A 16433-nucleotide genomic window follows, 5' to 3' on the forward strand; every position below is an offset into this window, starting at 1 on the left:
ACGCAGTGGTCCTTTGGAAGTCATTATCTCAGGGGTTCTCAAATCCTTTTTTTGCTGGGAGCCCTTTGAAAATATTTCACACTGTAAACCCAATCCCCCCCTCCCCCAATATACCATGCCACCCTTACTTCTGTACTGCTGCTGGCGGCAGCGCTTCATTCAGGCCTGGACACCTGGCCGCCACGGCCTCTCTTCTTCCAACCTCCCTACAATAGTCTTGTGACCCTCTTTTGGGCCCTTGTGACCCCCAGTTTAAGAAATGCTGCATTATCGGGTCTTCTCTCACTTGCATTTGGCAGAACTGGCCCCCAGCCATCACCAGGTTAGGAACAATTCACTCCTTTATTCCTCACCACCAGAGCTGTGCCAAGTGAATTTCAGCCAGAACAAAGGAGTTGGGTCCATTAACATTTGCATTTTTTCACTCTTTTGCCACCTGTAACATTGCGTTAAAGTAGTTTTTATATTTATCCATCTTTCTGCAGTCGAATAAATGTGAAGAGGGCTGTTATCAATATTAATAAAGGGTGTTGTCTATTGTTGATATGTCATTTTAAATTGTAAATACGATGTCTTACATCTATTTGCATTTCTCAGAAATGCTGTAAATTTCCGCTTTCTTGATGAGAAGTAACTTGGAATTGTGTTACAAATACATCTTCATGACAGTTCTTCTGCTCCTGTACCTCTTAAAGTACAGAGCTATCACCCTTTACATTGTTTTTAAGAAATGTTAACTTGAGTGTTTTACAAAAAATTAGAATTCACTGACACATGAAGACATTGTCTAAACAAGTGTTAATTGCTATAATAAGATATATTTCTTTTTCATAGATGATTCCTCCAAGAGGTTGTGCATATGTCTGCATGGTTCATAGACAAGATGCATATCGTGCTCTTCAGAAACTTAGTTCTGGATCCTACAAAATTGGATCTAAAATTATTAAGGTAAGCCATATTTTGTTCAGTAACATAGCCCAACTTAAAGTACAGCAGTATTTTTATTATGATGGTTTAATTGTGTACTTTGAAAAATAATGTCAAGTATCGGGGTAGCCGTGTTAGTCTGTATCCACAAAAACAACAAGGAGTCCTGTGGCACCTTAAAGACTAACAGATTTATTTGAGCATAAGCGTTTGTGGGTAAAAATCCCACTTCTCCATGCATCTGAAGGAGAGGGGTTTTTACCCACGAGAGCTTATGCTCAAATAAATCTGTTTGTCTTTAAAGTGCCGCCGGACTCCTTGAAAAGCAATGAATTTTCTATACTATGAGTCTGATCAAGGTGTACAATATAGAGCACGAGAAGGAGGCAAAATAACTTCTGTTTGTAAGAGGTAGAATGGGAAATTTTCTTATAAAATGTGTATTTGGGCAGGAAGTGAGGAAGACCTTAAAAATAAAATGATAAACCTGCTGTTTAGGGAATACTTAAACACAAACATAATTTCAAGCTTGTATGTAGTCCCATTGACTTCAGTGAGGACTGTGTGTTGAAAGTTAAGCTTGTGCTTAAGTGTTTGGCTTGTTTGAGGTGTCTGTCACTAGTTTACTCTGAGACCCTTGGATAAGTCTTTTCAGCTCTGAGGTGCTATTTCCCCATTTGTAAATTAGAAATAATATTTAACACAGTTCTTAAAGTTCACTGTAACCAAAGAGCTAAAAGATCTTCCAAGTGGCTGCTGCTATTAGATGTTGAGTACGTGCCCTAGTGCTTGGTACATACAATAAATGTACAGTGGAGATCAATCCTGCACTGACGAAGTGAAGTGGATAACTGAAGTGTTTTAATTCAGCTACATCATCTGATTGGATTTTATTTTCAGATTGCTTGGGCTTTAAATAAAGGTGTGAAAACAGAGTACAAGCAATTTTGGGATGTGGATCTTGGAGTTTCATATATACCTTGGGAAAAAGTAAAATTGGATGATCTGGATGGCTTTGCTGAAGGAGGCATGATTGACCAGGAGACTGTAAATACAGGTATGGATACTTACATGTAACTTTTATTAAGTAAAAATTATGTTTATTTTCTTTATTCCTTAAATTAATTTTCAAAAGTTGCGTATTTATGGTATACATGTTCTTTTTTGCATTTGTTAGTATTAATTTCCTGTGTACAGTTCAGATGGCACTGAGATCAGAAATCCAGAAATTTGGAGTGCCTCTATAGTATGTTTGAGTCAACATCTGATGATAACACTGCAAGTCAGCATAACACTATGTCAGCATTCAGATCAATGGAGTTAAGCGAGACAATAAATATTAATATTTTTAAAAGTGGCTTCTGCTTTTCTACGTTCAGTCACTAAATACATGTGCAAATATTAGTGCATGCAAAATCTGAGACCTGGTTGTGCTCCTTTTGAAAAATCAAGTCTTTAGATTGTCGTATGTAAAAGTAAAATGATGGAAGAGACTGATCTGGATATTCCTTTATTGTTTAAAACTTTCTGTTGAGACTGTCAGTATTATTGAGCTTCCTCTTTCCAACCTCCAGAGATTGGTTTATAATCTGTTTTGTATCACAGGGCTTGTCTACACGGTCCCACAGTTCAGACTGTGGGAGTATGAATTGCACACTTCTCCCCTGTGTGCATGCTGCAGGAGCTAACTAAAAGGCATCTAGTTCATGTAATGTGAACTAGGTATCTTTTAGTTCACACTGGCACCATCCACACAGGGGAGTTGCAATTCACACCTGTCATAAATATAAAGGGAAGGGTAAACCCCTTTGAAATCCCTCCTGGCCAGGGGAAAGCTCCTCTCACCTGTAAAGGGTTAAGAAGCTAAAGGTAACCTCGCTGGCACCTGACCAAAATGACCAATGAGGAGACAAGATACTTTCAAAAGCTGGGAGGAGGGAGAGAAACAAAGGGTCTCTGTCTGTCTATATGCTGGTTTCTGCAGGGGATAGACCAGGAATGGAGTCTTAGAACTTTTAGTAAGTAATCTAGCTAGGTATGTGTTAGATTATGATTTCTTTAAATGGCTGAGAAAAGAATTGTGCTGAATAGAATAACTATTTCTGTCTGTGTATCTTTTTTGTAACTTAAGGTTTTGCCTAAAGGGGTTCTCTATGTTTTTGAATCTAATTACCCTGTAAGATATCTACCATCCTGATTTTACAGGGGGGATTTCTTCATTTCTATTTACTTCTATTTTTATTAAAAGTCTTCTTGTAAGGAACTGAATGCTTTTTCATTGTTCTCAGATCCAAGGGTTTGGGTCTGTGGTCACCTATGCAAATTGGTGAGGCTTTTTATCCAACATTTCCCAGGAGAGGGGGGGGTGCAAGTGTTGGGAGGATTGTTCATTGTTCTTAAGATCCAAGGGTCTGGGTCTGTAGTCACCTAGGCAAATTGGTGAGGCTTTTTACCAAACCTTGTCCAGGAAGTGGGGTGCAGGGTTTTGGGAAGTATTTTGGGGGGAAAGATGCGTCCAAACAGCTCTTCCCCAGTAACCAGTATTAGTTTGGTGGTGGTAGCGGCCAGTCCAAGGACAACGGGTGGAATATTTTGTACCTTGGGGAAGTTTTGACCTAAGCTGGTAAAGATAAGCTTAGGAGGTTTTTCATGCAGGTCCCCACATCTGTACCCTAGAGTTCAGAGTGGGGGAGGAACCTTGACAACACCCCATAGTCCAAATTGTGGAGCTGTGTAGACATAGCCTTCGATATTGACAAGGGATGTTTAAGTATATAAATTCCAGTCTTTTTAACTCTGTCAGCATAATTTAAATCAATATTGAAAATTAAATCCAACACCTTGCGTTTAGAATGCCAACTTCATTTTCTCTTCGGCTGGTGGAGGTGGGATTTTTTTTGTTGTTAAGCACCCTATGTGACCATGTGTCAGACTAGTCACTCAGTAATATAGACATATTGTAAATATAAATGACAATACATAAGGGGCTGCTATATTCTTTACAGGTCATGAATCATTTATAAAGTGACAGTCAACTTAATTTTTTTAAATCAGCATTAAAAAAAATCAGTTTCTGATATAGGAACATTCAAATTGCATATCTAGAATTTTTGTTTTTCCTTTTCCATTCACTCTAAAAAAAAGTTATGGGATTTCTGTGTTCTCTTGCTGATGTTTGACGGTCTTTCTGCCAAGAGGGGAACTCTGTGTGCCTGTATCTATATAATTTTATTTTTCACCCCTCAGCTTCTTTCAGTTACAGTAAGCTTGGCTGTTACTTGTAACTTTCAGACCAAAATGTGATTTTTCAAGTTGATGATGGTTTTTGTAAATGTGGAAATGGAAATAGAACATTTAAACTCATTGTCTACAAAATAAATATATATATATTTTTTTATTTAGAATGGGAAACTGTGAGGAGCTCAGAGGCTGTTAAAGAAAATATCCAAACTACTCAGAGTACAACTGTCGATAAGAATACAGCTGTTACAACACAGACAGAAGCTTATACTCAATCTGTAACTATGCTACAGGTTGGTATTGAGTGTGGTTTCTGGAGAGAGAGATTTAATTTTTGGTTAATATGGATACATTCAAATGCTAAGTTAGAATAAATTGCAGAGATAAAATAAAATATCAATCCTCCTTGTTCTATATTTATCTTTAAAATAAGAAAGCTAATTGTTTTATTCAGCAAAGCTCTTAAACTTCTGCTTGACTCTAAGATCATGCCTGTTTTGCTGAATCCAGGATTAAATATTGGTGATAGGATAAATGTTATAAAACTGAAATGGCAATTAGTTGTTTAAAAGAAGAAGATTGAAATGTGGGAGCTACTAAAGCATCCTTTTTTAGGAGCACCAGCACAATGACCCCTTTTTGCCTGGAACCACTTCTGCTTGACTTTAGTTACTTTTTACATTTGTTTCCTCTTTCTTTCATATTAAACTGAGAATAAATGAGTTATTTTTTTCCTGCACTTTTGGTCAGTCTTAGTATTGATTTAGGGCCTTGTTGAACATTTTTGTTAAATGGAATTTGGTAGGAACAATCTAAGGCTTAATACAGTTTGAATTATTCTGCCTCTAAAAAGGATTTTCTCTGCTTTAATAAACAGATGAATAAGGTTTGTTTCTTTTTTGAAAGCTGGAGGTACTGTATTATAACTTCTTTAGTCTTTCAGGTGTGTGCAATACCAAAGATGTTGGTCAAGAATTGATTGAAATGCTCACAGTCAAAATTATTTAGTGTTTAGATTATTTTTACTAAGTTTTGTTTATAATGACACCACAGAAAAGTAAATTTTAAAGTTGTTGCTGATTTTTTTTTTTCTTTCTTGCATTGATGCAAGGTTGCTAATTTACATGGCTGCTCCTGAGGATTGAGCTTTTGGAATTAATAATTTTTGTTAATGTTAAAGTAGTTTATTGGAGCCTCAGAATGAAGATTAACTTTTTTAGTCTATTTCCAGGACTAACGTCCCTTTAACACAATTTATGTATTGTCTTCCATTTTCTGTCACAAGAATTATGCTTAGTTTCTTATTTCAACTACCTTGCGCTATATTGTATTCTGTTGTATTTCTAATACATTTCTGCCTTCCTTACTGTTGTTTTACATTTCCCATTGAATCAAGAAGGCAGACATGCTGTTAATACTTGAGCATGCTCTTCCTGTTTTGAAGTAATTATATTCTCAGCTAATAAATTCAGGCCTGAGAGCCAAGTTTTTCTTTGAGTAGTGTCCCTATGGGTGCTCCATTCTAGGTGCGCTTGCGCCCCATGTGCCTTAGATCAGATATTTTAGGAAGCCGTGTCTTTTCAGCCTGCACATGCACCCCCTGGAGCCTTATGCGGTGCACCGAGGCTATATAGCCTTGTTCTCAACCATCTCAGCCTGCAGTGGAGCCTCAGCAGCATCCAAATAGATCTTACCTCAACTGTATTTTGTTCTTATTAGTTCGTTTTAGTTCTTAGTTTCTTTTGTGTGAGGTAGCTGTAGTAATTTTATAGTTTCAGACAAATAATCTTTTAAAAAAAAACAAAACTTGACCTTATACTTTTAGGATAAGGACTGTTGTCCTTTACCTATTTTTCTTTGTTTCTCCCCCTTACGGGAACTTATGCCCAGTTCTCCCGGGTCTCTCTGGATGCTGGTTTTCAGAGGGAAGTTCAAAATACAGTTGAGGGCCTTCCTTTTGATGGATCAAAGTTGTTTGTGGGAAAAAATGATGAATCTCTGCATCCCTTAAAAGACGCTAGAGCCACCTTGCACTCTCTCGGAATTTGTACCCCTGCACGTAAAAGAAAGTTCAGTAAGTCCCAGACAGCACAGAGATCTCGTCCTACCTAGTTTCCCACCTCCCAGAGATATTACAGACCCCAGCATAAGAGACAATAGTTTCAGAAGAAGAGACCAGCTACTTCTCAAGCACTGACCTCCCAACCCACAACTTCAAAATATCAGTTTTGATGGGCTGGTCAAGGTGCTGAGTTACCATCTCCACTCTTACTGCTGCAACAATCTGCATGCCTCCCTCACTTCAGCCATCGCCTTTCTCATTTCCATCAGAACTGGGAACATACCTCTATGGATAAGTGGGTGTTGGAGATCATGTCTCCATCTACTTTACCTCCCTCCCCCCACCCTACATCCCACCTTCAGGAATCCCTCTCATGAGCACCTTTTGCAACAGGAAATTGACTCTCTTCTGAATCTGGGTGCTGTAGTACCTCTGTGCAACACAGGAATGGGATTTTATTCCAGGCATCTCCTGATTCCAAAAAAAAAAACCAGCAGTTGGAGACCTATTCTAGATCTAAGCTTATTCAATATATTCATAAAGATTCAGACGTTCAAAATGGTAACTCTTGCAGCAATAATTCCATCATTGGACCAAGGGGATTGGTTCTTGGTCCTCGACTTTCAAGATGTTTACTTCCCTGAAGCGATCGACTCCTCCCACAGAAGGTTCTTTTGCCTCACTCTGTGTCAAGAGACTTTCAATACACAGTGCTTCTGTTCAGTCTCTTCTCTGCGCCCAGAGTGTTCTCAGAAGTTCTTTTTATTGTAGCAGCTCATCTTGGCAGACAAGGAACTCTATTTCCTGTACCTCAGCAGTTGTGACACTACACATGCGCTGCCTCCTGGGGTGGCTCAGAACTGTTTGTTTGCCAAGCAAACACAGTTAAAGAAAATTATTCTCCATGCCTCCAGTAGTTTTTAAAAAAAGACAGTAAACCCTGAGATGCCGCTCTCCTTTGGTGGAGTCCAGACCTTCTGTATGCATTTATCCCAACTCCCTTGATATCCAAGGTGTTATGCAAGATAAGGAAAACCAAAACAAAGTTATTCTTATAGTTCTGAGATGGCTGAGACAAACATGGTTTCCTTACCTCACGCAGCTGGCTCTTTGTCAACCGATCGCTCTCCGGACCATCTATTCTCTCAGGATGCCAGTCAAATCCATCACCCCAAACTCAGGGTTCTTTGGCTTAAGGCATGGCTGATAGATGGTTTGCAGGGTTAGAAACAGTGTATTCTGAGGACGTAAAGAGAGTGCTATTACATAGCAGGAAACAATGTACTTGTGGCAAACGTGCCAAAAAGTTGATGAAATTCAAAGACTGGTGTGACCTAAAACATCTTTCACCTAAGTCCTCTCAGTTATCATTTGTACTAGATTACATTTTAGAGCTAAAAATGACAGGGTTATTTTTAAGCTCCATAAAAGTGTATTTGGCAGTTATTACGGCCTTCCATCATATGGTAGAGGGTTTTTTCATCTTTGTTTATCCTACAACAAGGAGGTTTCTCAGAGGACTGGACAGCCTCTTCCCACTAATCAGATGCCCTACGCTGTCATGGAACCTCAACTTGGTACTCAGATGTCAAACGAGGCCTCCCTTTGAAACTATGGACATCTGCTCCTTTCAATACCTGTCTATGAAAACTGCATTTCTAGTAGCCGTTTTGTGTGCTCGAACAGTGAGTGAGATAGGGGCATACTTCACAGCCTTCTTTAAGACTAAGGCCACGCTTCGACTACATTCCTGCCAAAGGTATCTCTTTGGACTTCCACATAGATCAGCCTATAAATCTTTTAGTTTTCTTCCCTAAACCACACCAGGATATAGGATATGTGACACTACATACATGCGAGGTCTGGAGGACATTAGTCTTTTACTGAGACAGGACTATGCCCTTTAGGAAATCTCCTAGATTTTCTCTCCATTGCAGACAGAACTAAGGAATCTCCAGTTTCCACGTAAAGATTCTCTAGATGGGTATTTGGCTGCATTACCTACTGCTGTCAGTCTCATGATGTTCAGCCTCCCTGTAGAGTACTAACTCACTCCCATGAGATGCCTCTCTACTTTAGTAGGCTTTAAGAATATTTAAGAATATTTCCTGTCGTGGAAATATGTAGAGCCATGATTTGAGAGCTTATTCGTATATTTTCTGAACACTACACAGTCACTCATACTTCAGCGTCTGATGCCATATTTGGGTCTACTGTTTTATCTTCAATCTTAGACTTTTCTCCTAAACCCCACCCCTCTGTAGAGGTTACTGCTCGATAGTCATCTAGAGTGGAGCACCTACAGGGATACTACTTGCAGAAGAAGAGATTACTCACCCTGTGTAGTAACTGTGTGGTTCTTCAACATGTGTTTCCCCTATGGGTGGTCCACTATCCACCCTCTTCCCCTCTGTTTCAGAGTTCTTTATGGCATTCTCTGCGGTAGAGAAGGAACTGAGTGCGGTTCACCCATGCAGCTCTATATAGTCTCAGTGCAGGGCACAAGGCTGTGGGGGACTCATGAGTAGGCCAGATGGACACTGCTACCTAAAATCTCTGATCTGAGGCACATTGGGTGCAAGCGCGTCTAGAGTAGAGCACCCATAGGGGCACATCTTGAAGAACCACAGTACATGCACAGGATTATTAGCCCACTAAATCATTTTCTTTTTTGAAGCACTGTCAAGTTATCGCAAAAAAGAAAAGGAGTACTTGTGGCACCTTCTCATTATCAAGTTATCATTTTTCTACTGAAATATTTAAATACTTTAATTTTTAAATGAAAGGTGATGGGGTTGTAAAACAAAAACCAAAATAGGTTCTCAATTGCTGAAAGACACAGCATTAGAAAAAAATAATGAAGCTCCTTTTAAATCCTTCCTTCTCCACACAACCTATCACCTGTTCTTTCCTTTCTCCCTTCCCTCTCTGTCCTTTCCCCACTGTCTTCCTTTCCTACAAGTTATCAAAGCTCTAGTTCCTAAATTAAGTACAATATATAAATATGTATTTTTATACCATTTCTTTAAAGCAGAATAAGAAGGGATACGATGGCATTCTCCCAGTGTGCATTCAAATGTCTTAGATATTCTTGCTGACCTGTAGTGAGGCATGGGGCCTAAATGTTAATTTTAGGGCTAAATTCTGCATTTAGCTATGTTTGCAGGGTTCTATCAATGTAATTTCGACAGAATTTAGCCCTACAGAATCTTTTGCAGATAATGTTAGATCAGGGATCTCAATCTCAAATCACCACGAGGGCCACATGAGGACTAGCACATGGGGCTGCATCACTGACACCTTTTCATATAAAGGTACAAAGCGCCCCCCCTTACCCCCCCCAAAAGTGATAAAGTGCTGGCAGCGGGAAGTGCCTGGAGGTAGGCAGAGGAGCGGGGACGCGGCATGCTGTGGGGGAGAAGGGGCAGCGGGTGAGGAGAGCTTGGTGGCTGCAGGAAATAACTTGGGGGGGGGGGAGACTTGGCGGGCTGCAGCAAATAACTCGGGCTGCGTGTTTGAGACCGCTGTTTTAGATGAAACCAGTTAGTGTGACTTTCAGTTCCTGAGCTGAATTTGCAGGGATAGCAGTTAGAAAAACAATTTTATTTGTAAATGGGACAAATTTGATATGAAAATCAAAACATAATAAACTTTAGTGCTATTATGCTATTTTTAGTCACCTTTCAGAGGAAAACTGCCTTCATCCCAGCTTTATCTGGCAACTTCTATAATACAGTTTAGTTTTTGATATAAAATTCTATAGGATATTAGAGAAATTAGGTATAATATAAAATTTAAATTTAAGATTTTAGTTAAAACACAAATAATGCCTTACTGTGAATACATTATTTTCCATATTAAATTTATAAAACCCTCAATTTTTTATTTACCTGCAGCTGCTGTAGAAATTCCAGTGTACTACCCCAAAGTGCCAAGTAATTCATCATGCTTGTGACAGCATAGTAGAACCTTGATTATAATTACTGCTTTCAGTTAACAAGAATTTCAATCAAATCATTTTATTCCTTTTTCAGAGTCATTGAATAATGTGAAAGTTGAAGTTTTTGTTTTGTTTTTCCTTCCCATGAAAAAAAGATTCCGGTAGCTCCAGCTGTGCCTGCTGTTAGTTTAGTTCCACCAGCATTTCCTGTCACAATGTCTGTCCCACCTCCTGGCTATAGTTCAATTCCACCACCTCCCTTCTTGCGGGCAAGTTTCAACCCTTCACAACCACCTCCTGGTAAGTTACCATTTTAATTGATTGTATAATAAGGATATCCATGCTAACTGAGTGTCTGAAACATATGTTATGTGCTAGGACTATTTCTGACTCTAAGATTCAGGGCAGAAGACTTAGTTAAAACTTCACATTTTCAGTCTAGTTTTAAAAATCAAACTCTTTATTTTGTTGTTTCATTTTACAATGTTTCTTCAACTGGAAAATTTGATTGTTAGGTGAAACTTTAATTGTTCCTTTGAGTACTGCTGGTATAAATGACAACTTAAAGAGGTACATCCTCTGTGTTAAAGCTGGAGCTCTCTGGAAAGCAGTAACCATTGCTGATTATCTTCCTACACCGCTAATACTTGCCGGTTTGCAGTGGGACATTCTTCTCCTGATTAGTGCAGATTAGTGAGGTTTTACTGTTCTTATTACTGAGGTTTTATTAAAGTTGGCCATATTATTAAATTATTTCTGATTGTTCATACAGGTTTTATGCCTCCCCCGGTTCCACCAGTCCCACCACCTGTTGTTCCTCCACCTGTTGTTCCACAGGTAGTCCCAACATGTAAGTTGGCTTGTCTTTTTTCCCTCAAAGAATGCTAATTTTGTAGTCATGAAAGTCTAGCTGTTTGATGTACTAATTCTTACTCAAGGTGGATTGATCTGAATCAGCAAGCAGGAAACTTTGATTTAAATAATCAGTATTAATCTTGTTTTGCATTTGTACTTTTTAGTTACTTTGTTAAAGAAAAGTTGATTCTCATTGGTTGATAACCATTAAAACATGTTGATTTGCAACTAAATATAGCCTTTATATTAAATTTGGTTCTTTTTGTTAACCAGGAAGATACACTAGCTCAGTACACATTTATTGAAGCAATTACATAGCTTAATTTGCGTTTATTTAGATTCTTAATCTTTACATTTTTTATTATGTTAGAAAATGGTGACTGATGCATTTCTTACTTACTAAATTAATTTTTTATTTGTGATTTGTGTCATGCTCTATTTGGAAATGCAAATTCAATTAAAAATGTACAAAAACAACATTTTAAAATAATTTTTTTAGTAAATAAAGTCACCTAAAATATGCTGGGTACATAAGAAAAAAAAGTTTATCACAAAATATATCAGAACATGTTTTAAATTTAAAACAAGCTGATTTATTAAACCAAGTATTATCTCTAGTTAGTGAATTGAACTGATAGTTTCTGGTCAACATTGTACTTCAGAATTATAGAACAAGTAGATCTCATCCTCTCACACCTAGTTTTCATTTATAGATTGGAAGAAGAAAACAAGCTTTCCTGCATTTTCAACTCCCAGGTGGTTTCTTAAGTTTGAATGAACTAGTCATTGAATTGAACTAGTGGAATGAACTGAAATGAAGAAAATATTCTCTCTGCATCTGCAGAGGAGGATACTGCCATGAAAAACTGGTGTAGCACTTCAGCAAACTGTGGTTCCAGATGCATAGCCAGTAGTGACTTCCCAAAATTCAGTGGTTCAACTTCCTTTAACCCTCCACAGCAAACATGTACTGTTCAGTATTATTGTTTTAATTTACTATAATGATTTTAATAGAGTATGGTAAGTTTAGGCCTCAATATAGATTGTCATGATTTCAAATGCAATTTTAAATAGATTTTTTGACTTAAATACAGGGTTTTTTAAAATAAACCTAATTTTTAAATTTAAAAATAAAAATCATTGATTTTTATCTACCCTGTTCTTAATTAAGTAATAGTATGCAAATTAGGGTAGATACCGCGTTCTAGGGGGTATTCATATGCTGTTTTCATCAATGTATTGAGAACAAGTTTATAGCGCATAGTTTATAGTGCACTTTATAGTTTATAGTGCATAGTTTAGTTGGTCTAATAATATTCACAAACAGTATATTTAATATTTTCTCAGGAGTCATTGAAAAAATTATTTGCAAATTGATGTTTAATCGGGAGTTGTATAGATGATCAAATAATATTCATTAAGCAATTTAGTTCTGTATTTTTCTTTCAAATAATATTCATTAAGCAATTTAGTTCTGTATTTTTCTTTCAATCACTGAATTTATTATTTATTATTTTCATTATTCAATCTTTTCAAGTTGGCTACATTCAATGGTTCGAACATTAAAGCCCGTTGAAACCAGTGTTGTTTGCTTCTGTATTTATTCATAATCCACTACTTAAGAGTGAAGCATTGGGAAGCCTATATTTAAGGATTACAAATGTTTGTTGAAAAACAATTTATTCCAAAGTGAACAGTATTGTTGTTTTTGATGACCATATTTGATTATATGCTCTAACAATAAAGCATCTGCCAAACTAAATTGGCAAGAAATACTGAGATGTGTTTTTTGTTTTGTGTTTTTTCCCCTACAGCTCTAGTGCAGCCTCCTCTTTCCATTACTCAAGAGACAATGAAAGATGTTCCTTTTGGTAGCCTTGTTTTACCAGTTGGCACTGTTTCTAGCAGTCTAGCCACTCCAACATTATCAGCGGGAAGTGTTTTTAACCCTCTTCCAAGCAACAAACCAGAGTCGGAAGAAAAAGGATCACATCTTGCAGACGTTCAGATTTCTTCCAGTGAAAACAACAGATCTGGTAAGAAATGTCTGTACCCTACATATTTTGCCACATATAAATTGACTTCGTAAATACAAGTTTTTAAGTTAACCCATGTGTATTGTGTTAACTCATCCTAATGTAGGACGTTTTAGGTTAAATATGGTCCTGGATTTGGGATTTAATCTGTGGCATAGTGTGCTGATAATGAGCTCTTTTAGCATCTCTTGATCACTGTTTTCCAGTAGGTCACGTCTTCAGTGGACAAGAAATTTCTCTCGCACATCTGTGTGCATATAGGCTAGAGAAGTAAAGCTGGGCCAGGGGGTGTAGTTAAGAGTATTTAAAATAAATCCTTTAAATTTTACTGAAAGTGGAATGGGACAGGAACTTGTAGTTAAGTTAAGTACATGGTTTTAAGCATTCATTCAAACATGTTCATGTTTTTCTTGTGTATGCTTGGTGAGCATGTAGTTTTTCCTACCCCTTAAAAGCTTCTGCTCAATCTTTACTATGTAAAGACATCGGTTTCAGTGATTTAATGCCCAGTCATCACCATTGTGACTAAAAAATCTGCGTTCATAACTCAAAACTATTACAAATATTTAAATAAGTAAATATTCCAACTATGTATATATTAACTGAAATAATGGATTAAAATATTATTTGTATTGTAAACTGTTTAGTGTTATGTTGACTTTCCAGACTACTAAATATTTTTATTGTGTTTCAGTTCAAAATGATGTCTCAAGCAGCTCCGGGCTTGCGGGAGGAGTACAGCCACCTGGTGTCTCAAGCAGCTCCGGTCGTGCGGGAGGAGTGCAGCCACCTGGTGTCTCAAGCAGCTCCGGTCGTGCGGGAGGAGTGCAGCCACCCGGTGTCTCAAGCAGCTCCGCACTTGCAGGAGGAGTGCAGCCACCCGGTGTCTCAAGCAGCTCCGCGCTTACGGGAGGAGTGCGCCCACCTGGTGTCTCAAGCAGCTCCACACTTGCGGGAGGAGTGCAGCCACCTGGTGTCTCAAGCAGCTGTGGACTTTTGGCGGGAGTGCCGCCACCAAACGTCTCAAGCAGCTCTGGACTTATGGCGGGAGTGCCGCCACCAAACGTCTCAAGCAGCTCTGGACTTATGGCGGGAATGCCGCCACCGAACGTCTCAAGCAGCTCTGGACTTATGGCGGGAATGCCGCCACCGAACGTCTCAAGCAGCTCTGGACTTTTGGCGGGAATGCCGCCACCGAACGTCTCAAGCAGCTCTGGGCTTTTGGCGGGTGTGCCGCCACCCAATGTCTCAAGCAGCTCTGGGCTTCTAATAGTGCCACCACCCAATGTCTCAAGTAGTTCTGGACTTCTGGGGATGCAGCATCCGGTGGGGGTTCAAAACATACCCCATTTAAATATTAGTAGTCAAAGGATGCCTGGAATGCCTCTCTTAGATCTCCGTCCAGGACTAATACCCCAGTCACCTGGACCAAGATTTCCATTAATACAGCCTGGAATGCCACCACAGCGTAATATCCCTCCTCCAACACTCCTTGACCCATCCCTTCATCCACCACCGAGAGGTCCTTTTCCTCCTCCAGGAGATCTTTTTAACCAAACAGAGAGACCTTTTGGAACACCTGGAAGACAAAACGTTGATAGCATTTCTAATCCAGAAAAAAGGTTACCACTTGGAGGTGATAGCATTCAACAGGAAGGAGACCGAGACTATCGCTTTCCACCAGTGGAAAACAGAGAGACTCTTAATAGGCCATCCCCAGTCGATGTCAGAGATTCTATTGGACGGCCACCAGTAGATCCAAGAGAGGGTCTAGGAAGACCTCCAATAGATGGAAGAGAACATTTTGTAAGGCCACATATAGATATGAGAGAGAATTTTGGAAGACCAGGTGTGGATAATATTGGTCGAAGAGAGCATTTTGGTTTCAATTCAGAAAAGCATTGGGGACAGAGAGGAGATTATGATGAAAGAGAACACAATGTTTTTCCTATCTATGGTGGTCCTAAAAGCTTCCATGAAGATAGAGAGAGGTTTCGGCATGTAAATTACAGATTTGAAACTAGAAGTGGTCCCAGCTGGAACAGAGGATTTGAACAAGATGCTCACAGAGATTTTGATGACCGTAGAAGACCCTGGGAAAGACAGAGGGATAGGGATGACAGAGATTTTAATTTTTGCAGAGAAATAAATGGAAACAGATTTGGAAGAGACAGAATGCAGAACAACTGGATCCCTCCTCCACATCCAAGGGTTTTTGAATATTTTGAAGGGGCCACTTCACAGCGCAAAGCTGATAATATACCCCAGGTAAATGGTGAAAATACAGAGACAGAAAGTCAGCCACCAAATGTGCAAGTGCAGAACGATCCAGAACTTTATGAAAAACTAGCATCTTCAAGTGAGATAAACAAAGAGAAGAGTGACACAGAAGCTGATATAGAAAGTGAACCAGTGGTAGAAAGCACAGAAACTGAGGGGACATAATCATCACTCAGTAGGTAAAAGATACCTTTTGTAAAGTTGTCATCTCTCTGTAATAGATAAATGGCTGACTGGACCTTAGCAGTTCACTTTTGTCTGCCAGAATTAAGTTAATCTGATGTTCATGTTCATCTTTCACTTAAATAACTGTACAACTGACTTGTATAGAACATTGTTCTTAATTTGAACATGGTAGGTAAACATTTTTTATTTCTCTGATAAAACACAGACTTGCCCCCAGTTGCTTTTAATGTCACAATTATAAATAACAGCTTGTCAAACAAAGACTTCCTATGGAAGAAAATGGAATTTTTTTAGATACTACCATTAGGTTGGCTGTGGAAATTGTTATACTTGAAAGCAGGTGCTGGTGTATCTTGTCCATGTTTTTAGGCTGCTGCAGAATTTTAAACATAGACAAAGCTGTGATATTTTATGTTCCTGAAATTTGGCAAAAAAAAAAAAAAAGAGAGAGAGAGAGAAAGAAAGAAAAAGAAATAGCCCTGGTCATTTAAGGAGCATAATACAGAGATTAAAAGTGATTTTGTAAAATCCGCACTATAGTCTCTGTTTCCTCTAAAGTAAGTGTCTGTGATTTGTTCCTCGTACTGCAGTGGGTTAAAAAAAAAAGTACATTTTAATGTTGGGTGCATTTTGTTTTTAGATGCCAATAAAGCATATTTGTTTGATAACAGTGTTCTAGGTATTGTATTTTTTTTTTTTTAAAAACCTACAAGCTATGAAAACCTGGATCAGCTATGGTATATGCTTCAGCTACTTGTTGCAAAAGGTTTATATTACTCTTGTAAGACCAATGCAACAATTATATGTGCTAGAAAGAAGCATATGCTTTTATATTGAAAATCATGCAGTCACATTAGTTTATGTATATAACATGTATGTAAATATTTGTGTAAACTGTAAGTAGATA

General features: G+C 38.4%; 1 protein-coding gene across 1 annotated transcript in view; it reads left to right on the top strand.

Annotated features, from left to right (window-relative positions):
• SCAF8 (SR-related CTD associated factor 8) overlaps positions 1-16194 on the top strand; it is an 85910-nt gene extending 69716 nt beyond the window's left edge. The window contains 7 exon segments of the mRNA XM_048844182.2: positions 835-948; positions 1828-1984; positions 4330-4460; positions 10325-10469; positions 10942-11019; positions 12839-13060; positions 13755-16194. Of these exon segments, the coding sequence (XP_048700139.2) occupies positions 835-948; positions 1828-1984; positions 4330-4460; positions 10325-10469; positions 10942-11019; positions 12839-13060; positions 13755-15505 (2598 nt within the window). The 3' untranslated portion in view covers positions 15506-16194.
• Positions 16195-16433: the final 239 nt, after the last annotated feature.

Source organism: Caretta caretta, chromosome 3 (genome assembly GCF_965140235.1).
Source record: "Caretta caretta isolate rCarCar2 chromosome 3, rCarCar1.hap1, whole genome shotgun sequence".
NCBI lineage: Eukaryota > Metazoa > Chordata > Testudines > Cheloniidae > Caretta > Caretta caretta.